General features: G+C 37.8%; 1 protein-coding gene across 1 annotated transcript in view; it reads right to left on the bottom strand.

Annotated features, from left to right (window-relative positions):
- Positions 1 to 9,915: 9,915 nt before the first annotated feature.
- LOC110880832 (neurofilament medium polypeptide-like) overlaps positions 9,916 to 24,758 on the bottom strand; it is a 41,693-nt gene continuing 26,850 nt past the window's right edge. Inside the window, exons 4-5 of the mRNA XM_022129273.1 lie at positions 10,785 to 11,652; positions 9,916 to 10,607 (exon numbers count right to left, since the gene is read on the bottom strand). Of these exons, the coding sequence (XP_021984965.1) occupies positions 9,916 to 10,607; positions 10,785 to 11,652 (1,560 nt within the window). The remainder of the gene's footprint in view (positions 10,608 to 10,784; positions 11,653 to 24,758) is intronic.

Below are 24,758 nucleotides of genomic sequence, written 5' to 3'. Positions count from 1 at the left end.
TTAGGCTTAATTAAAACCCGTTAGGAATCTAATAGGTTATTAAAACCTTCGTTTCAGATTAGGAGACCAGTAAAAGATACTTGCACTCGCTGATTGAGATATATACTTGCTCAGGTAAATACTTTTAACTTATTTTATCTTATACGGGCTTGGGGTACAGTATATAAAATACCGCTTGGTCGGGCATTGAATTTTTAATCATATGAAGGTTAATTTATTTAGATGACCTGTTTAATCTGTTTTGTTTGTTCTAAGCCTTTGGGGGGTTAGTGACCATGTCCCGGATATCCTTGGCATCATTCATTGAAATGACGATTTAAGCACGAGGTGTAAGCATACACCTGCCGGTGTGTATGTAAAAATAATATAACCGCCTGTTCGAGAATAACTCGCCGCGGGATATATTATGTGATGTGTATATTAATCTTTAACCCGATATTCAGCCCGGGCCACTGAACGCATAACAAACATGTAATTCTTTTACAAGTTTATATATAAATAATTATCCCAAGTTATAAAAGATATTTTGTGCCTTGTGCATTCAAATCAATTATATAAATACTTTTCAAAATGAGTCGGTTAATTGTATTTACCAGTGTAAACTGACGTATTTTCCAAAAGGCTAAAGTGCAGGTACTAGACGGAATAGGCTGGCTACTCCTGGGTGAATAAATAAGAGTCTTGCAAGCCTTATCACTTAAGATCTGTTGAACAATGTTCCTTTTTGTCTTAATCCGCATGTGGATCTTTTACAACCGTTTTTGTAATAATTGATATTACTTTCATTCGGTTTGTATTGAATTTATTTTTCGACTTCCGCTGTGTATTAAACTATGATAAATTGTCTATGATGATATCAACTACGTCACGATACTCCCCACCGGTAATACGTGGAAATATCAGGGTGTGACAATAATGCCCGATACTACTCCACATATTCAGAAATTTAGAGAGGAAATCGAGATTTGAACGAATTCCAAATGAATCCGAGCGAAGCTATTTATAGTGCTGATACAGCACTTTGTCGCGCCCCGCGAAGGCCAGACAAAGGGCTTACGCATCCCGCGAGGGCCTCTAAGGCGGCAACCGGTGTGCTGAGTCATCGGGTGAGGTTGACGCGTGTTATCCACGTTGCGGCTCCGGGCTGCGCCACTTATCCTCTCGCTCGCGGCCTGCGTAGAATCACAAGGAGTCTGTCGCGCCCCGCGACAGACCTATTTTATTGTTTTTATTTGTTATTTAATGAGGTAAAGGGATTTTGGAGCCGATTTTCATATACGGGATGTATTTTAGGACAATTGGGGGTGTCTAAAATATTTTAAGGAGTGTTGATATATCTCAGTATAACTCCTGGATTATTTAATAAAATATATAATGCACTCACATTAAGTATAGTAACCCAATTCAACTTTATCCCTACGTCATGAAACAGAACCCCAACGAATTTAGGCAGAGCCTTGACATACGTTACGGGGCCCTAGATCAATCGGATAGGGTATCAGTGATCAAGGGTTAAAATACTTAAAACGAGACATGGCTTTATTATTATAGGAAAAATAAAAATATTAGTAGAATTTAGAGAATGGGTAAGGCATAGAGAATGAGAAAGAAAAGAATGGACAAGAGCAACTGTGAACTGCATATGAGATCCTATTTATACTTGCGTTCATAACTTACGCACTAAGTTGAATTGAATGCTTTTGGTCGGCACCCTCCACGTACACATCTATTATGATTTCAAATGTTTAATATTTAATATTATTTTATTTTTCAAAAGTTTTTACGTTAACTTTAAATATGATATATGTAAGTCATTATTATATATATATATATATATATATATATATATTAATTTAACAGCTTTACTTGTTTGGCGCTTATAACTTCTAAAATATGACGTTTTATAAAACAATGACTATATCTTTAGAACGAAAATAATCTTATCTACATTTTGAACCAAGTTTCATAAAAACGGAGTAGGTTCAAATATAATGTATTTTTATTACTATAACTATTAAACGGTTCCTACGTTCGTCAAAAATATCTCATATTTCTATTGGTCAACTTACCTATGACATACTCGTGTAATAACTTTAAAATTTTTGGGAATCTTACATTGTTCGTACACATCATCGCTTCGTTCGCACCCCTGTTTTACGCACCATTGTTATATCCCCTCGTTATTTTGCTCATAAGCAGTCACCATGAAAAACCAAAAAAAGAAAAACATTATGTGAAGGTGCTTCGTCAATAAAACGCAATGCAAAAGAAATGATTATTTCAATATAGTCATTAAAGAATGGGATGATTGGAGTTGTTTAACAATCATTATTAGGTTCCATCTTGTTAGACATGTTGTTGGTGCTTGATTGTGTATGATTTTTTTGTATTAAAAAAATTATTTGATGTTCTACTTTATTGCGTTTTATAAACCCAATAATAAGATGTTGCATTTTTCATTTTTTGATTGAATTTTTATGTGTATCTTATAACACAATGATAAATACATTATTTTTTGTGTTTCACTCTATTGCGTTTTACAACACAATGATAAAAAAAAACATATTATTTTCTGTGTTTTAGTTCACTGCGTTTTAGAAAACCACATTTTCTTGTGTTTTTTGTCAATTGCGTTTTAGAAAAACACATTTTTTTTTGTGTTATTGGTTCATTGTGTTTTAAGGAAAAACTCATTTTTGTGTTTTTTGTCCATTTCATTTTAGAAAAACACATTTTTGTGTTTTTTACATATTACGTCTTAGGATAAACATTTTCTTTTGTGTTTTTTGTCCATTACGTTTTAGGAAAAACATATTTTTATGTGTTTTTTGGTCTATTGCGTTTTAGAAAAAAACATTTTTATGTGTTTTTAGTCCATTTCGTTTGAGAAAAAAAACACTATCTTTTTTGTTTTTTTATCATTTGCGTTTTAAAAAGAACACATTCTTTTGGGTTGATCGTTCATTGCATTTTAGAAAAAAACACATTTTTGTGTGTTTGTCAATTGCGTTTTACGCATCCAGGTTATCGAAAGCTTTTTTTTTTCAAAAGTATAGCAATAGTTTGCTCGTTTTAAAGATAAAAAACATTCGTGTTTATGGTGCAATTTTTGTAAAAAAAATAATGTCGTTTGAAAAAAGTTATTAACGTTTTAAAAACGGGGGAGAATTAGAGGAGAGATAAACTATTGACTTGGATGAACTAGAATACCCTTAGAGTAACCCACGCACCTCCTTTTTTTATTCAATTTAATCAAATTTAATCTTAACCCTTGATTATTTAATAGATGCTCAAGATGATTTCCTAGCCTTCCTACCCAAATAAACTTTCTATTATATCCTAACCCTTTTTAGCTTATTAAAAGGATGAAATATTGACAACCCTCTAAAAGAACATAATAAGATCATGACACACTAGGGTCGTTCAAATCGCTCGTCTCTCCTCGCTTGCTCGATACTCGTTCGGTAGTTGCTCGAAAAATGCTCGTTTGATTTGATGCTCGATTGTAAACGAGACGCTCGATTTGGCTCGAATTATAAATTATACATATGTACACACACATTACACATACATATATACTTAAATATAAATTAAATGTGTGTGTACATATGTATAATTTATATTTGGCTCGAATTATTATTTTTAATTAGTATATATATACATATAGGGGAAGGTTCAAATGAAAACCACTAATTATTGTGAAAACTCGAAAACTAATTAAAAAAGCCAAAAAAAACAGACCAATTTTTTTTTCATACCAATTTTCGCCACTTTTAATATATATATAAAAAAAATTTCAAAAAAAAAAAATTGTAGTGCACACTACACATGTGTAATACAAATTTTCTTTTAAATAAGTTTTTTTATGTAAAAAAACCTGCGATTTTTTTATAAAAAATTGATTTTTTTGTTGTGTTTTTAGGCATGTTTTAGTTAATTTTCAAGTTTTCGCGTTAAAAGTGGTTTTCATTTGAACCATCACCTATATATATATATAAACATGCATATACACACACATATATATACACAAATATAAATTATACATATGTACACACACATTACACATATATATATACTTAAATATAAATTAAATTTATAGTTTTATATATACCACTCTATTCGATTTTGGTCCACTATATACAAATTTACAACTATATCTATACATACTAGCCCAATCACGTCAATAAAAAATTAATGTCAAATCTAAAAGTTAAATTTAAACCAATAAACAACAGTCTGCTCATCGCCTCAATGTTTCATGTCGTTACCCGAAGTCGATCGTCTCCTGCTCTCAACGTCATTGTAAATGTGCATGTTTTTAAAGACATAAAAACTTGAGACCCAACATTGTCACTATCTTTCTTAACAAATTTAAATCGAGCGACATGATTATCCAAATCGCTCGACGATGGTTCAAAATATTTACTGCTTGAAAATGGCTCAGTTTTAAATGAGATGCTCTGTTCGATTTGGTTTCTAAATGACACACTCTTCTCTATAAATCTTTGATGCAGAGTTTTGTCCTCTTATTTATGCCAGGCCAGCCTTGATCCAAAGAGTCTTATTATCGAGACTTGTCTTCTATCAAAATTGATTATTCATAAGTTAAATAATTGATAAGCTTTCTAGAAATATGCATTTATGTTAGACATATTTTTATAATATTACTAAACATATGTATTACTATGTTGTTACACATTTAAAAATTTAAATTCATTATTTTTATAATTATGAAAATGTTGCAAAGTATGATTTCGCTTCACCACCAGGGGAATTGCTGAGAAATTTCATCCACAAAAATCAATTTTTTTATTAAATGAACTTGATCTATTACAAAAGGAAATGCATCAACTAAAAAACATTTTAAAAGCCTTAATGCTTATTCTCAACATTTAATAATGCTTATTCTCAACATTTAATCGAATCGATTTTAAAAGCCTTAATGCTTATTCTCAATATTTAAGAGCATTCACATTCAACCCACCATATTTTCACCTTAAATTACACTAAAAAACACTATATTTTATCTCTCTTTTTCAATTAAATAATATTTTTTTATACCTTTATCATTACTTTTTTCTCTCTCCTCCACTCACAACCACTTTCAAAATATATTAAAAAATTATAGGGGGTGAACAGTGTCCCCCCAAATATACAGATGAACAGTAACATTTTCTCTCTCCTCCACTCACAACCACTTTTTATACTCTTTGTATTTTAAAAACAACACACACATATTTAGATTCCTTGAATGTGAATCTATTTTAAAAGCCTTAATGCGTATTCTCAACATTTTCTCAACATTTAATAATGCTTATTCTCCACATTTAATCGAATCTATTTTAAAAGCCTTAATGCTTATTCTCAACATTTAATCGAATCGATTATTTATATAATGTCGATTCGTTCTAGATTATGGGCTATAACCAATAACCTTTGCTTTATTTGTGATTTTGTGCAAATGCAAGAGTTACCTTAAAGGGGTTCATCATAGTAATAATTATGTCATAGATTGGTGCAAGCTGATTCTGCTAAAGTGCAATACATTCGTGTGGAGAGCCGAAATAGGAAAAATTCCCACAAAGAATAGGAATATCGATATCGATTATGTGACATGTCACATGTGTGGGTTGGGAGAAGAAAGTGTCAACCATTTATTTTCCAGATGCATCATAGCGTCGCGGGTTTGGCAGCATATCGCTTTGTGGTGCAAGGTTCCTCCTTTTGTTACTGGATCAGTTAGAGAGCTTTTGGAAGTTCATAATGTGGTTGGTGTCACGGCCCCCGACCCAGTTTTACCCGGCACCGAAGTCGCGGGGACAGAAACCCGTGGTATTGGTGTTTACTTTGGCAGCGGAACTTTTTAACAGGATCGTTTAAACTGAAAACATCCAATTATTTTATTTCACGTTTTTGGGACAAACCCCACAATTTACAATAAAGGAATTTCACGGGGGAAATTCCCTGTTTACAAAAAAAAACATGTTTATTTATTTACTGGCCACTTTATCCAAGCTGGTAGTGCTACACGACACTTTTCCTTGTTCACAGTAAATCACATGAAACATGTTTAAAAAGATTTTATCAGCGGGGAAATACTGGCGAGTCATTCAATTTGTACAAAACGACACACTGTTATAATCTACAGTATTAAGAGCGATTACAACTGCCACTATCTTACAATTCTCTAGTCCAGTGTCACACAATTTGTGACTATGGTCATACCTGTTTGGTCCTTTTGTGCAGGATCTGATTGACACGAATATGGATGAATCGACCTTGATCTAAGTGCGGAATCCTTTGGATCAATTCACAGAAGTACGACCAAGTATTCAACGTTAAACACCGTCTGAACTTTCTATTAAAATGCTTTGAAAGTACACAAGTGCCGGTAGAAGTCAGACTTGACAGAGTACACCCACAGAATCAGCAAAAAGTCCTAAATGATCTACCCTGACCGGGTATTTATAGGCAACTCAGGAGACTAATAAGTGTTGTCTGATCGGATGGCATGGCTGCTGTCCGATCGGATGACAGTGTTGTCCGATCGGATGACCCATCCGATTGGGTGACACAAGTCAACTTTTGGTCAACACTTTTACATAGCAATCCCATTCCCTGAGTTGTCATTCTACGTACATACATACAAATACATAATTGTTCACAAACGACATAAACAGACAAAATACGACTAAATGCTGACGGAAGCTACAAATAGGGCCGGCAGTTTTACACGAATACACGACACGAACCTACACGAAGTTAACAGGTATCGTGTATGGCCTTAACAGGTATCGTGTACCAAACAGGTAGACACGATATTACCTGTTAATTTTCGTGTATAAACAGGTTAAATAACTGTTTACCTGTTAATACCCGTTAGTACACGATAAGAAATTAAATTAAATAAAATTCATCAGCCCTGTGCGTGTGGGTTCCTTAATTCCTTTCTATTTTCATTCCTCATTTAATTAAAAAAATAAAAACCCTAAACTCACTCTGTAACTCTCAGATAGCATGTCGTGTTCGTGTTAACAGGTATTAACAGGTAATTTTCGTGTATATCGTGTCATGTTCGTGTTCATGTTTGAAAAAAAGGACACGATAAGTTATCGTGTCGTGTTCGTGTATCGGATTTCGTGTATCGTGTCTTATCGTGTCGTGTCTTATCGTGTACGGGTATACACGATATGCCAGCCCTAGCTACAAACGCTTGAACTAACAGACTCCCCCTCAGATGTAGCTGCAGTTCCTTCCAGCATAGTCTTCAATCTTTTCTATTACGTCTTCGTTCTCTGGCTCTCTGTCTCCTCTTCTCAGCTTTTTCTTCTAACATTCTTTGCCTTATAAACCTTCCTTCTTCAATCCACCACTTTCTGTATACTGGATCACCATCACGCTTCCTGTCCCACTTGGGAATCTTGTTCTCTTCTTTCTCGATCGGCGTTTGATCCGTTGGCGGCGACCTCATGAACTTCATCTTCCCAAGCTTTGCTGCCCTTTTAGATATAGCCTTTGATCTTTGTTCTCATTTGTACTTTTTCAAGAACTCATCAATCTCAAGATCTCTCCAATTCGACTTCCAATACCTTCCTGAGTTGATGTCTTATGCAAAGCATACATTTACAATCTTCTGGTACTGCAACGCTTGTTCTTTGTCTCTCTTCTCATACACTATCTTGTTGTAGAACAAGCAGTCGATGTTTTTCTTTGAGCAATTTACTAGCCACACCGGGTCTAGTATGCAGATTCTTCTCGACTCCCCTTTAGATTTTTCAAACAAAGAAATTACTGCCTCAGCTGTTGTTTCATTGTATAGCCAACCTTCGAATAAATCATAGAAATCTTGCTCCATTGCTCTAAGAGGCATGTTCTTCAAACATCTTGGAGGTTTGATATCCAAAGTTATATCTTTTTCTCCGTTCTCCAACATTGTGACAATTTGTTTTGGACGTTGTGGCTTCCAGTCAGGATATCCAACTTTAGCCTGCTGCTTCACATAGTTCCACAAGCGTTGATCATGTTGTTTTACTTATAAACCATGATAGAACTGTTTGATGTTCTTTATCTTGACCAACTCATCTACATCCCACCACGGAAGGGTCTTGATATCTGACAGATATTCGAAATACTGCACCCCCTGTTCCCGTCTAATGGCGTAGACCTGCAGATCTTCCAGATAACCCCAAGATAAAATATCACCCCATGAAATATCTTTATTGTGCGTGAAGAACTGAACTGCCCTTAGAGATTTCCTCTCCTTTGGCATCACTTTGAACCACTTATTCCTCTCTTCAGCAAGATTCTCTCTGGGTATGGTATTTGGAACACCTTCAGTGGTTATCTTTTCTACAATCTTTCTCCTGACTTCATCTTCGTTATGATCTTTAAACATTTTCGCTAGAGAAGGAAATGTATCATCAACTCCAGAATAATGAAAATCAGTTTCTTCATCAGAGAAATCTGAAGCATCTTCAACAATAACAACATTGTAGTAATCGGCTTCATGAGCATACCTAAACTCAAACTCCCTTTCAGGTGACTGAGGTATCTCATCTTCGATGGCAAACTTAAATTTTCCTTCCTCTAAACCCAACTCTTCCAACATTTCTGCCCTTGACCTCGGAACCTTAAGCTCCCCCTCATGTTGAGCATGTAAGTAAATAACAGTTGGATTTGTGAGGAATACCTGATCGACATGCTGTTTGCCAGATGTAGAGGCTTCATGATGAAGATCATCCTCCTGCTCATTGATTTCATCGTTCAGAAACTCTTCAATCCTTTGTTGAACATTAGGATTCTCAATCAGTAAACCAGAAGTACCCTGATCATCATCATCATTACCCTTATCATCTTTATCATCTTTCTTATCAGACTTGTCATCATCATCATTATCATCATCATCTTCTTCTTCTTCATCACCAAGTAATTCCTTATCAGAATCATCATCAACAATCTCTCTCGAGCTATCTTAGCTTTTCTTCGCCTTTCTTTAATTTTGATTTGGCGAACAATCTCTTTTATGCTGTAAGGTACTGAAGAAGCTTTACCAATAAGAATAAAATTTTGTGTTTCTTCCTCTAAGTCTTCTTCCTTTTTCCATTCCAACATTAACACTTATCTCGCCTTCTTCTTTTGCAAAACATTCACTTGGCGAAGAATATCATTAAGATCAAATGATTCAGAAGACTCACCAACTAGCATGAATCCCTGAGGATCTGCTTCAGCTTCAGTCATTTCCACGTCGACTTGGCTTGAAGAACCTCCAGCTTCTTGAGTTTCCTCAATAACACTTTTGTTCTTTTGTGTGGCTTCTTCAGCCAGTCGCCTTTCCCTTTCGAATCTGCGATCTTCAGCTCTTTTCACTTCCATCTCATTGAAAGCAACATGAACATCAATTTTCAGATGACCTTCCATGACAGCATATAGCATGTTGAGCTGATTATCTTTCATCACTTTATCAGCCTTCATGGCTTCCATCTCCAACTTCATTGCTTTCATTTCATTCGCTGATGCTTCATGAAGCTCACTAATCAGCTGATTCAATGTCTGATTGATATCGTTCATCTATGCTAGCTTTTCATTCATATCAGAAATTTCTTCTTGCATAACATTAAAGAGCTTTGTGTTATCTTCAACATCATCTTCCATCTTCTTAAACTTTTCTTCTTGATCTATCATGACCAGTCTAATTTCATCACTTACTTTCATCAGTTCTTCAATCTGCTTCTTTAAAGCATCACGCTCTGCTTCAGCTTTAGCTTTCTCCTTTTCAAGTTCAGCAACTTTCTTTGACAATTCTTTCACTGCTTCATTGTTGAACATGTCATAATCTTCTTCTGGAATATTATCTCTGTATACTCCAGTTGCATGTGGAAGCTCTCCAAATAGATTATCAAAAGTTGTGTCTTTTGGTTAAGAGGATTCAGGTTGATCTTGTGGTGGTGGTGGTGGTGGTGGTGGTGGAGGTGTAGCTGCTTTATACCCCGTGATTTCAACATAATCATCACCAACTGTTTTCTTTTGAATTTTAACCTCAGGTACTTCAACACTTTGCACCTCTGGTTCCTTCAGAATCTCAACACTTTGTATCTTTTCTGCTTCAGCAACCTTTGACGTATCAACATGCTTTTCTTTCTTTCCATCTTTTTCTTTAGGCAGTGTATCACCACCTTTTCTTGCACGAACCCTTCTTGGAATCACTCCAGCTTGAACAACCTTGCGCTTTGCTCTTTGCTTCTTTGGCTTCTCAGGTGGCACATAAGTAGAATCTTCTTCATCTGATCCTTTATGCTTCTTTGTAGGCTTTTTCTTCAATTGAGCTTTACCTCTCCCAAGTGTTAAAGGATCCAGTTCTGATTTTGACTCAGTAGCCTCAGAATCATCTTCACTTGAATCATCTTGAACCTTACCTTCAGGCTCTGCAGCTTTGACAACTTCAGCTTGAACACTTGAACTTTGATCTTTCTGAGTAGCACCTGCAGCTTCATTGAGCTGTATGAATTGTTCCAATGTTACCTTTGCCAGATCAATACTTTCTTGTGGAATGCTTGAAGGATCTATCACTGTTTCATCCACCAATCTTTGTTGTGGCTCTACAGAAGGCCCTGTAAAACAAGCATTGACAAATTCATTAGAAACATATAACAATTTAAAATTCTAACTACCTTATGACTCCCCCTTTCACTATACCCTTTACAACTATCTTTGGAACTGGCTCCTTTGGAATAGGAACTGCAGGGGATGTCTTTGGCGTTCTCTTTCTCTTTCCATCTCTTACAAACCACCATCTGGTTTTCTCTCAACCATCTCACTCATTCTTCCATCTTCATTGTCAGAATCACTTTTCTCATGTCTCCATCTATCATTCTCTGGAGCAACATATGCTGGGTTGCTGATTTTACATATCATTCCCTTAACACTTTCATCAGTTCCTTTGGTCAGTCTAGTAATGGTTTGAGATGTCATGTTTCTCAGACCCACAATATCACCATTATTCTTTGGAATATCCTTGAACTGATCATCAATCATCATCATGATGAATCGTGGATATATAATATATCTATTGCTTCCAGCTCTTATGTTCTCTAACATGTACTCAAAAATCACTTGTGAAACATTGTACGGTCTATTCAGAACCAAACATGTGATTATGTTCATGATATAATCGGATGCTTCATCGTATGCTCCCTTCCTGTGAGATAGAGCATGTATCACACAGTGAATCATGAACCTGTAAGCACTAGAGAACATTGTTTTTATCATCTTTCCATTGATATGCCCCGTGAATCCCATTCTGCACCATAATCCTTTAATTAGACGTTCGGGAATGATGGTCAGATCATTGTCAGAATCTCCTAAGTCTAACATTCGTCTAAGATCTTCAACACCAAACTTAATTTCCAAGTCTATGTCATTTCCTTTTTCATCCTTCTTTCTTACAGTAGAATGAATCATCTTATCAGCTTCTTCGTATCTTGCTGAGTTCCAGAATGTTCTCACATGAGATTCATACATGATTGTTTTGTCAGTTAAAGCTTTCCCAATCCTGCTCTCTCTTAAAAACTTTGCTATTTCTTCAACCACAGTTTTGTCTGTAAATGTTGCATCTAGCAGACAATATACATTCTGACCCTTGTCCCAGTCTTTTCCCTGCAAAAATATTCATTTTAAATCATTATGCACAAGGTTTGAGACATAAAGAGAGATGATGAAAATGTTTTGAAAAATTCAAAATATTTCTAACTCTGGAATTCTCTATGTGACAGTACTGATGACGGGTGGTTTTCCGATCGGATTGCCGTCCAATCGGATTGCCATCTTGTGCAAAAAGAAGTCAACATATTCAACTGCATATGAATCGGATGACCACCCGATCGGAGTGCTATCCGATCAGGTTGCCACTTGACTTTTGGCAAACTTGAAACAGTTGAAGTGTTTTGTCGTATAGTGGCTGTCCGATCGGATTGCAGATGCTGTCCGATCAGATTGCCTCTTGTCATGAGTGCACAATTTTCAAGAAATAGAGATGTGGATAGGATGGCTGTCCGATCGGACTGTTGTCCGATCGGATTACCACTCTTTCCATGACATGTAATGATCAGTGACAAATTATTTTTGAAACGAACAGTCGCCCGATCGAAGTGCTGTCCGATCGGATGTTGTTCGATCGGATTGCCACACTATCCAAAACATTTGTTTATTAAATGAAGGCACAAATTTATGGACAACTTGTCTAACAACTAATGCACAAATTTCTTAGGCAAAAACTCTTAGAAAATATTAACATGAATCTTGTATTGAATCTGGTGGTCGCCTGATCGAACTGTTGTCTGATTGGGTTGCACCTTGTTTCATAAACATTCAAGAACAGTCATGAACACCAAAAATTTTCTAAATCTAACTCTCAAATTGAACATAGATCTACTTAGAGAATTCTAGTGCGATCAAAACCCTATGTTCATCGTGTTCTAAATCGGCTTAAACTAGGTTTAATTTGACAAAAGCAGTACCGATGGCCGACTCGTTCTAGTTTCAGATCTACTAGATTCTACCATGTTTTAGCACAAATTGAATCGGTAAAACTATAGATCTAATCATCGCGAACAAAACCTAGTGCTTAGATCTCATCAAATCATCCTTGAACTCCCTAGATCTAAGATTAAAACTTCGACAGATGACGTCATGAAGAACAGTTGATCAAAACATCAAATTAAACAAATTTGAGCATGAAAAACTTACCTTTGCCATTGTAAAAGTTGTGCTAACCAACAATCCAACGTTCTAGTGCAAAGAGAGTGTGAAAATCAAAGATCAGAATCAGAGTGTTTGAGAGAATAGAACGGTCCCCGAACGAGTGAAAGTTTTGACTGAACTGTTGACCCTTTATTTATAGTGTTACCTTGATTCGGAGTGCTGTTCGATCGAACTACCGTTTGATCGGGTTGCTGTCCGATCCAAGTACACTTTTGACTTTCAAAACTTTGACTTTTTGACCGTTTGACTTTTTGACTTTGATTTTATCAGTTTTTAGGAATCCACTTAAGTATCTAGGTCCAAATTAATGACCCTAGGTACTTAATTTGCCGACCAAGTCCAACTTAATGACCTTGGTTGACCCGAAACAAAGCATACTGATGTTTTGTTCAATCTTTTCAAACATTTTTCTAAAAATTACAAGTTTCAACTTAATGAACTTGCATTGACTTTGCATTTTCTTAGGTTTTTAACATGATATGCTCCCAACCCATTTGTCCAGCTCAGAAACTTCCTACATCTGCTTCAAACTGTGAGTCTGAAGATCAGCTTTCCACTTTGGTTTGTCGATAAAACAAAGCAGAAATGTAAAATCCTTTTGGATTTTAAGAAAGTTTCTAGACTAGAAAGCTATGAAATCTTTTTGGGTTTTTCAATGATGAAATGCAATAAACGTAAACTATTCATAAACATATTTTTCGTGTGCGTGTTAGGGGATCATATCAGCTACCGACAAGCTACTAGTACCGTTAAGCTTTATTTCATACTCAGCATTAAACAATTCACAGTGATTGCCGATATACTGATCCAATTTAAATTTTCACACAAATTTCAATCTGTTCAGGATACGAATTAGTGTTTTAAAGACTTAACTTATACGCGTGTACCACCTCAGAATATACTCCCGTATCCAGACTTTCTATATTCAGTCTTACAGGTGAACGTACAATAATGATATCTGTAAACGGGTAATGCGAGGCCATGAGAGCTCAGGTTAGAACTTCCGTTCAAACAGAGAGATGATGGCTCGACTTTTGGTGTGTCCCGTTTGGGGATCTTTTCTTCAACAGCACATGATTAGCATTTTTCAATGTTTCATCATTTTTTATGCTGAGGGTGGGCTTTAAGAATAAAGCAGTGCAGAGTATTATACGAGGACTAGGCTATTGCTTCTGGAAAATCAGAAGTCCTTGTATAATACCCCAGATATCATTAAGCACATAGACCTAATATGTCAGAAATAGAGTCTTTCAAACAGGATTTCAGGGGTTACCTATATATCCGAGAGATATTCCCCACGTATTAAGCAAGAAGATTTAATGTTTATATCCCGAACAAACTTACTAAATGTGTAAAAACCTATCGGCATATCATCAGCGAGACTGCTTAACACTTTTTAAACCTTACAATTCTTTAGCGTACTGCAACTGTCTAGCTGATGTACTATCATTTCCCCTATTTACACAAGCTCTTTTTCGGTTTTCTATTGTTTTTGGATTTTTGAAATATCTCATGTTTTTGGGTTTTTTGGATTTTTTATTGTTTTTGTATTTTCTGAAAATATAACCTATCTCCCCTTAAATACCAAAACAGCTAAAAAATCGACAAACCATTGCAGATTGCTTTTGATATGCGCAAAATGCAACATATAAATTATATCAAATGTGGCATAAAACTAACCCTTTTTAGTACTAATGTTGGAAAAAGTGTGTTTTTGTCTTCCTTTTGTATTTTCAGGATTAAATGAGCTCAAATTAACAAAAGAAGTAAAAAGACAGCAAAATCTAACATAAATACAAGAAAAGGAGCTAAAGTGGAATGCCCGACCCCTCAACAACATCTTCCCAAGCAAAACCAAGAAAACAGAAGACTGAACACGCCCCATGCTCAGCGAGCACGGGGCCGTGCCCAAGAAGCAGCAGAAAAGACAAACCTTTAGAAGCTTCTATTGCCCACCACGGGGCCGTGCCCAGTGGACACAGGGGCGTGGTCAGACTCCTACAGGCGCATTTATTGTAATTGCGAATTACAATTAATGAGGAGAGAGACAAGGATGGACACGGGGCCGTGCCCGAGCTTCTATTCAGCCTATAAATAGGAGTGCTTGGAGACATTTCAACTCATCCCTTGGCACACCACCTCTCTCACACTTCACCCACCACCATAACACCATCATCCACCACCATCATCCATTGTCCATCATAGAGTGTGTGAGTCGTCTTAGGATCCAAGATTGATCGTAAGAGTTCTTGACAATCAAAGGCCATGTTTGCCTAAGTCTCTTACATCACTTGGTGAAGACAAGTGTTTAGTGTAATACTTTTTATTTTTAATATTTTGCACTTTTTAATTGGTTTTGTATTAATGACTTTAATTACTAGTTTCTTATGTTGAAGGTGATTCTTCCTTATCGTTTGTCCGTGGTGTCTTGGCATTATTTTACTGTCTATATAAAATAAAAGATTTTCACCATTCATATCTCCACGGTCTATATGGAGGTATGTTGGCTACCTGGTCGGGGGTTAAGGGAACGGTTTGGTAAGAGTCTTGCCATTGTTCAGCGTTTAGAGATCCTGCATGGGACCTGGGTCAAATTTAGTAGGACCTCCTTCAATACCCAAAGGTATTGGATGGCGGGGGTCCAAACTCTTTGATCCCCTCATAAGTTAACTACTATTAAAACTTTAATCCAGCTACTTAGGACTGTATCCCTGCTGACTCAGACTACTTAGTTGAGGGTAACGTCACCTTCAAAAGAGGGGCCTACCACATTATGCATTAATAACTTAATTAATTATCTTTCAATAATCCGACCCTTTAGGATTGTATCCTTGCTGACTCAAACTACTGGGTTTCTGGGTAACGTCGCCTTCAAAAGAGGGGCCTACTACAATAACTAAGATAATCTCTTAAATAAGTGCAAAAGTGCGAAAATAATCAAAGGTTGCACTAACACACGAGTCAGATCCAAGTGATTCATCTTGTCTATTTGTTTTTATTTTCATTTTTTATTTTCAGCATTTTAGTTAGTTTTATTTTCTTAGTTTAAAAATCTTTTTCTAACATTTTGGTTTGATTAGACGTTGAGGATAAACCGGTACTAAAAGCTCTTGTGTCCTTGGACGACCTCGGTATCTTACCAACACTATACTACGTCCACGATGGGTGCACTTGCCCATATGTGTGTTTAGTGTTAGTAAATATCGTGTTTTATAAATTTAAAACTTGGCTAAAAAGTGTAAAAGGGCTTAAAATATATACCTAAAATATAACACACTTCACGTACGTCAAGTTTTTGGTTCCGTTGTCGGGGACACAAGGATTTTAAGAAAGCTTAAAATCGACGGCCTAATCAGTTTTTCAAAAAACCTTTTTAAAACGCGCGCACATTTTTCTGCATTTTAGTTTAGTTTACATTTACAGTAGCCTTTACACGGGGCCGTGTTCACTGAACACGGGGCCGTGCTGCATATTTTTAGTTAGATACCTAGATACAGAGTCTGAACACGGGGTCGTGCTCACTGAACACGCCCCCGTGCTCAACGAGACCAGTAACTTTAATTAAAACGCCCAGATACAGACCTTGAACACGGGGCCGTGTTCACCAAACACGGGGCCGTGTCCAGCTTCTGTTTCCGTCTTTATTTCTGTTTTCTGGTCCCGAGACTCAGTTGTGGTCTGTTGAGTGATTCCTATGGATCAATACTCAGAAGGCTATAACTACACCTATGAGGAGGATGATTACATGAGAGAATATTGCACTAATTGTGGTAACCCGCACTCGGTACAATGTTGTAACTTATTTCAACCATCCACTTCATACAACTATTATGAGGAGCCCAGGTACGAGCCATCGACTTCATACACATCTTATGAAGACCAAAGGTATGAACCTTCTCCCTCATACTCATATTTTGATGAACCAAGGTATGAACCTTCATACTCATACCTTGAGGAATCAAGATATGAACCACCACCTTCATATACTTATTATGAGGAACCATGGCGTGAACAACCCACCTCATATGAGTATTATGAAGAACAAAATTTCGACCCTTATCCATCATATGCTTACAATGAAGAACAATGGTATGAACCATCTACTTCATATGGGTACTATGAGGAACCAAGGATCGAACAACCGGATTCAAGCTTTGAGGATCCCGATCCTTACTCTATCACCGACATAGCCGATAGGATAGTAGAAAAACTTAAAACTATCGAACGTTACATAAAAGAATCTCGCGCAAGGGAAGAGGAGTCCCGCGCAAGAGAAGAATTAAATAAAGAAACGATAGTTGAAGAGTTAAAAATGGAAGAACAAACAAATGAAAAACCGACACATGAGTTAAACAACGAAAGAGGTGAGGCCGATAATGTTAAAATCCAAGAAGAGTCTAATTTTGAAGAAATTAATCTCTTGTCACCTTCTTTTGAAAACCATTGTTTAGTGTCAACTCATGCTAAGTTTTTAAAGGAGCTAAACACTAACGCAAAAAATTGAAGAAATGGTAAGCGTTAAGTTAACTAATGATCAAACTTCGCTAATAAAAGAAGACCCTTTTGAAATTAACATTACACCGGTTCCATGTTTTTTTCAAAATTCATTTATTAGTAATGTCACCATTGATAAAGATCTTTGTGTTAACATAATGCCTAATTACATTTTCGAAAAATTAAGTATTAGTGATTTTGCTCCAATTCAAATACCCATTTTTCTATCCAATCGGAAAGTAATAAAGTCAATCGGTGTAGTTGAGGATATCTTGGTTCAAACAGATCAATTGGTTATTCCAACCGACTTTGTCATCCTCGATGATGCTCCTCTAGTGTTGGGAAGACCTTTTGTAAAAACTCATAAAGCTTTGAAAACCCGGAAGTTTAATAATCTACCTCTTCAATTAGGGGCATTCAAAAGGAGCATAGATATTGAACGTTCAATGAAATATCCTTTTGGCAATAATGACCCCCTAATTGAAGATGAAGATGAGCCACCTGATACAAGTGAAAAAGTTTACCACTTTGTTGAAGAAGAGGTCGCCATAGAACAAACCTTTAAGGTTCTTAATTTAGATGAGCCCCAAAATAAGGAGTCTCCTAAAGACCCACCTCTTAAGCTCAAAGAACTTCCAAAAGGTTTGGAATATGCTTTTCTAGACAAAGATGGTGGTTCTCCTGTAGTTATTTCATCTAAATTAAATAGTATAGGAAAAGAAAAATTAATTAAACTTTTGAAAAAACATAAAAATGCGATCGCTTGGAAGCTTGTAGATATAAAAGGAATAAGCCCTTCCATGTGCAAGCACAAAATTCTGATGAACGATGACTACAAATCCGTGATATAACCACAAAGGAGAGTAAATCCAAATGTTCAAGAAGTGGTTAAAAACGAGGTCATCAAACTGCTTGATGCCGGACTTATTTATCCTATCTCCGATAGTCCATGGGTAAGTTCAGTCCAAGTAGTCTCAAAGAAGGGAGGTATGACGGTAATAACTAATGAAAATAATGAATTAATACCAACGAGAACCGTCACAGGATGGAGAGTATGTATAGATTACAGACGATTAAATGAAGCAACGAGGAAGGACCACTTTCCTTTGCCCTTCATTGATCAAATGTTAGAACGACTATCCGGTCATAAATTTTACTGTTTCTTGGATGGTTTTTCAGGTTACTTTCAAATTCCAATAGCACCTGAAGACCAAGAAAAGACAACTTTCACGTGCCCCTATGGAACTTTTGCTTATCGTCGCATGCCATTCAGTCTATGTAATGCCCCCGCGACTTTCCAACGTTGCATGGTGGCCATTTTCCATGACATGATAGAAAAGACAATGGAAGTCTTCATGGACGACTTTTCTATCTTTGGAGATTCATACGACCAATGCCTCGATAACCTCGAACGAATGCTATCCCAATGTGAGGAAACTAACCTCGCCCTTAACTGGGAAAAATGCCATTTCATGGTAACGGAGGGAATAGTACTCGGTCACAAGATCTCGAGCGAAGGAATGGAAGTTGATCGAGCAAATATTGACACAATTTCTCGATTACCTCCACCATCCTCCGTTAGAGCAATCAGAAGTTTCTTAGGGCATGCCGGATTTTACAGACGGTTTATTAAAGACTTTTCAAAAATTTCAAGACCTCTAACAAAATTACTTGAAAAAGATGCGCCTTTCATCTTTGACAAGGATTGCAGTCAAGCATTTCTAACCCTCAAGGAAATGCTAGTCAATGCACCTATCATGATAGCGCCCGATTGGAAACTACCTTTCGAAATCATGTGTGATGCAAGTGACTTTGCTGTTGGAGCAGTCTTGGGACAGAGAAAAGAAAAGCATTTCCACCCAATTTATTATGCTAGTAACACACTTAATGTTGCACAAGAAAATTACACAACTACTGAAAAAGAAAAGCCGTGGTATTTGCCTTTGATAAATTCCGTTCTTACCTTGTTCTTCCTAAAACGGTAGTCTATACAGATCATGCAGCTATCCGATACCTCTTCAAGAAACAAGATGCCAAACCCCGTTTGATCAGGTGGATTCTACTCCTCCAAGAATTTGATATTGAAATCAAAGACAAAAGAGGAGCAGAAAACACAGCAGCAGATCATCTTTCGCGCCTAGAAGACCTAGCTTTGGAAGAAACCAGGGACGAACAAATCAACGAAAAATTTCCAACAGAGTCCCTGGAGATGGTGGAATACAGACAAGAACCATGGTATGCCGACTATGCTAATTACTTAGCTAGCGGTATAGTCACCAAAGGATGGCCACATCACCAAAGAAAGAAGTTCTTTGCTGAGGTAAAGCATTACTTTTGGGAAGACCCTTATCTTTTCAAAATGTGTGCTGACCAACTCATCCGAAGGTGCGTACATGGGAACGAAGCAAGAAGAATTCTCCGCCATTGTCATGAAGGTCCTTACGGAGGACATCATGGTGCTGCTAGTACAGCACAGAAGGTATTTGATTCAGGATTTTATTGGCCGACCATTTACAAAGATGCGAAAAATCTTGTCAAGACATGTGATGCTTGCCAAAGAACAGGTAATATTTCTTCCAAAAATGAAATGCCACAAAATGGCATTCTCGTTTGTGAAATTTTTGATGTGTGGGGAATCGATTTCATGGGACCTTTCCCACCGTCAAAAGGAAACAAATATATACTTGTGGCAGTTGATTATTTGTCTAAATGGGCCGAGGCCGAAGCACTTCCAACAAATGATGGAAGAGTTGTGGTAAAATTTCTGAAAACATTATTCTCTCGTTTTGGAACGCCTAAAGCACTAATAAGTGATAGAGGTACCCATTTTTGTAACCATCAACTTGAAAAAATCTTAACAAGATATGGGGTTTATCATCGGGTCTCAACAGCATATCACCCTCAAACAAACGGACAAGCCGAAGTAACTAATAGAGGTTTAAAACGAATACTTGAAAGAACCGTAGGACTAAATAAAAAGGAATGGGCCGATAAATTAGATGATGCTTTATGGGCATTTCGTACTGCTTATAAAACCACTATAGGCACAACCCCATATAGGCTCGTCTATTGAAAGAGTTGTCATTTGCCGGTAGAAATAGCTCACAAAGCCTACTGGGCAATAAAAAATGTAAACTTAGATTTGGATATTGCAGGTAAAAATCGATTTTGTCAAATAAATGAATTAGACGAACTAAGGAACTACGCATACTCCAACTCGGAAATTTATAAGGAAAGAATGAAAAACTTACACGACAAATATATTAAGCCTAATGAATTTCAAGTAGGAGATCAGGTTCTATTGTTTAATTCACGACTGCGATTATTTCCGGGTAAACTAAAATCTAGGTGGTCAGGACCTTTTTCCATCACCCATATTTTTCCTCACGGTGCAGTAGAAATTAAATCTCAAAAAGGAATCCCATTCAAAGTCAATGGCCAACGGCTAAAACTCTATCAAGGATCCATTGAGGATGAAGAGGAAGAAATCTCGCTCCAAACGGTTGACGACTAAAGGCATCAACATCATACCTGGTAAGTTACGAACAAGCGGGTAAACATCGAAAACGGTAAGTCTTCGAACTAAGTTTCTGGGAAAACAGGGCACTCACACGTGCACTTAAAAAAAATTTAAACTTTGCTCAGCACGGGGCCGTGTCCGCTGGACATGGGGCCGTGTCCGCGTAACTGTCGGGATAAAAACCCCTTTTTCACAAACAGTTTCATTCCACACGCCCCGTTTCCCCGAAAAATGCTCTGGTCCAGGCGATTTTCCGCAGGTTTTCGACGTCTCCTCTCATTCTAACAACATCAAGGTATGATTCTATCACCATTAGTAGTTAGATTAGTTACTTGCATGTAGTTAAAACATAAATTTGGAAAAAAATCTAGGGTTCTTAAAGTTCATCCGGATCAAACCTCAAATTTTTGTTATAATCTGTTAGCATTAGTTTAGATTAGTGTAATAGGAAGTAAATACACTTGTATTGTTGATAGATTTGCCCGATTTCTCACAAAAACCCCAAACCCTTGTTTTTGAACCGAATAAGATAAAATCGAAGGGGTAAACGGTTTGTTTTGGGAAAAAAGGCACTTGGGGTTTTATTTTCGGGGGAAACCGCACCTACTTGGCCAAAAATTTTCAGATTTTCGGGACCGGAACGAAAAATGCAATTTTTGTGTAACAGAAGCCTGGACACGGGGTCGTGCCCGCTGAGCATGGGGCCGTGTCCAGCTCACTGTTTGCAGTTTTCTCCGAAAATTCCACTGTTTCGTGCTAACTTTTGGTGTATTCTTTCAGATGTCGAAGAAGTTCACGAGATTCAACGCTAATGAGCTTGATGCTAGGGCCAGATATGATACGCTTCAAACAAGACCCGAGGAATACCCAAGGCAAGCATGCACGGACCTGTTACTCATGGTAAACTAGCTTGACCGCTTCAACAACCTCGTTACCGGCCCGCTCAGGGTAGCTTTGATCACTCGACTCCGGTCGGTACACGAATGCACCATGGAGTTCTACAGCACCTTCACCTTCAATCCAAGAACCGACCCTTTTGATAACAATGCGGTTGATTTTCGTTGTGGAGGAACAAGATATTCTATATCAATGGCGTAATTCGGGGCAGTAGTGGGGTTGTATACGGAAGAGGACGCGGGAAATGAGGAAAATACCGGGGGAATGCGAGAGATTGATGAGAATGAACGCCAAGCTGCATGGGTTCAGATTGGTGATGGGTTTTACAATCCGAGCAGTACTAAGAGCACTAAGCTAAGGGATCCGCTCTATCGCTACATTCACAGGCTCCTTACTTACTCTCTTAGTCAGAGACATGACAGCAGCGGCATTGTAGGGTTGAGAGATTTGGTAGTCCTCCACTGCATTCACACCCGAAGAGCCCTCGATGTTCCATTCCTCCTACTCCGGAACATGCATCTAAACCAGCTTGCTCATGCACCAACACCTATCTTCTACGGGGGATGGGTGTACTGCCTCTTCAAGCATTTCACAAACATCCCTAGGTCCTTCCAAAGGAACCCATGGTCAGGACGGGTTGATGTGCACATTTGTCGTGCTATGAACCTAATCTATGAGGCAGAAGATGGGTCGGTAAGCTTTCAGAGGATGCAAGGCCATGCATAGAACCCACAAGAGGCGCTAGTCCTTCACACTCCACCTCCCCAGTACCAGTACCAACCCCATGGTGATTCGAGCCAATCCTCCTCACAAGGGGGTGGTTTTCCTAACTTTCAAAGTTTACATGATCTTTTGCAGGAAAACCTTATATGCACCAGGAACACCTACAACCTTGCCAACAACACATACCACCGGGTCGGAGCCATTGAAAGAAACATCACCGATATCCAAGACGACATCGGGAACATCCGGGAGTATATGGCGGGTCATGGGGGAGGAGGTGATGACAGTGATGAAGACATGGACTAGGAGGGTGAAGAAGGAGTAGGAGTGGACGGTTGGTGAGTGTTAGGGGTGGATTCACCAATGATCAGTGATCCTCGTGTACTGTTGGGTATAGTGATCCTTGCTTCAGCATCAGCTAGTGATCCTCAGAAGTGTTGCAGGATCAGGATCATGGATCATAGTAAGGATCCTTATTCTAACGATTGTCTATTTTGAATATGATATTGTTTTGCAGGAATAAGAGCTTGGACCTGGTCTTTGAGAAATTTCTGGAGCATATTCCTTATTTCTTCCGCACGTGCTTGACCAATATGGACGTTATGGAGTTCGTGGGAGACCTGCATGGAAGGCGGATAGTTAGTTAGCTTAGATATTTTCCATTTTGGACGTTATGGAGTTCGTGGGAGACTTGCATGGGAGACTTGCTTGACCAATATGGACGTTATTTCTTCCGCGAGCTAATTTAGAACACTTGGCTAATTTTGGCTAAACACACACTAGTAACTGCTCTCACCAGCTCGTAACCATTCACTTGGCGATTACACACTTTTATACACATTGCACTATAGTGATCCTTGTAACTAGCTCACTATCATCCGAAGTTGTAACACATTTCTTATTTAATTTGAGTTGGTGATCGGTAGTTTCCATCACCCGAGGTTTTTTATGCCGGAGATCACTCATTGATCAAGGGCTTTTTCCTCGTATAAATCTCTGTGTCATTTGTTCGTTGCATTTCAGAGTGATCCTTTATATCATTCAATAATTCAAGCATCATTTCCCGTAGCAAAGAGTTTGGTTGCACTATCATTGCTTGATTTTTGACCAAAACAGTTTGGCGCCCACCGTGGGGCAATTGGTGCTTCATTCCTAAGAAATTCTTGTTTTTGTGATCATTTTGGTTCATCGCATCCAAGCAGATGACTTCATCATCAAAGAACACTTCCAGTACGACGTCTGCAGTCAATCCATCCCAGGGCATTCCACCTTTGCCTCCACCACCTTCTGGATCTCGAAAAATGCCGAGAAGAAACCGACTCCCATTTTCTCGAAACCTCCAACTTCTTCTGCTTCTTATACTCCTACTACTAGTGACTTGTTTACTTTAATTTTGCAGATGAAGGAGCACATACAGCAGCAGGATAAGACCAATGAAAGGATTCTCAGAGAAATTGGAGACATCAAGAAACAGAAGAGATCGGCAGAGGATCATTCCCCATTGATGCCCAGATCTTTGAATTTCGATACTCCGGTCATGACCTCTCTGCCTTCAGTAGTTCCAGATGTTCAATACGTGGGAGGACCAAAAGGAGTGCATTATGGAACATCAGCAATGACTCAGGCTTCAGGATCATACTTTCAACCAGCAGGATCTCTCCCTCAGCATATAGGATCCTTCGCTAGCTCAGGAGGATACTTGGGGGCGCAACAGATTCAAGGATTCTGGCCGTTTCAAGGATCCTCTCTGTAACACCTCGAAATTTTGTGTCCAATAATGTGTTCATACGTGTCAAAAGTTTACACGTGGTATTAAATACTAAATAAAGGACTAAAGTTGACAAACCTTGAAAGTATGTAAATTCGAGGGTTAAAAATGTCAACGAGGGGTAAATATACTGTATAGTAACCCTGAATGATGCTCGTACCTTCAAACGAATGAATCATGGATCGTACGGAGCGAAATACAGAAGAAAGTGAGAGATTACGAACTACAGGGGTCAAATGTGTCAAAATGTTTAATTTATACCTCTGAGTGACCCTTTGACGAACCCGAGACTTTGTAACAATAAATTACGCTCACTAGAATGTACGATATAAATTTCGCAAAGTTCCGTTTTAAAACGAGAAAGTTATGATCAATTTCGTATGCGAGGGGTCAAAAGCGTCAACAATAAAAGTTAAGGCTTTTCGGATAGTAATTAAACTAACCGGGGACTTAACGGCACGGGTAAAAGTCACGAGGCCCTTATTTGTAAATAATCGAGGCCCAAATCGCAAAGTTACTCCTTCGAAACCGAAAGGTCAGGTTAATGATTACAAAAGATTTGAAAATCTTGAATTTCAGGCCTCAGGTGGCCCGCATTAG

Source organism: Helianthus annuus, chromosome 10 (genome assembly GCF_002127325.2).
Source record: "Helianthus annuus cultivar XRQ/B chromosome 10, HanXRQr2.0-SUNRISE, whole genome shotgun sequence".
Taxonomy (NCBI): Eukaryota; Viridiplantae; Streptophyta; class Magnoliopsida; order Asterales; family Asteraceae; genus Helianthus; species Helianthus annuus.
This window is presented reverse-complemented; position numbering and strand designations above follow the sequence as displayed.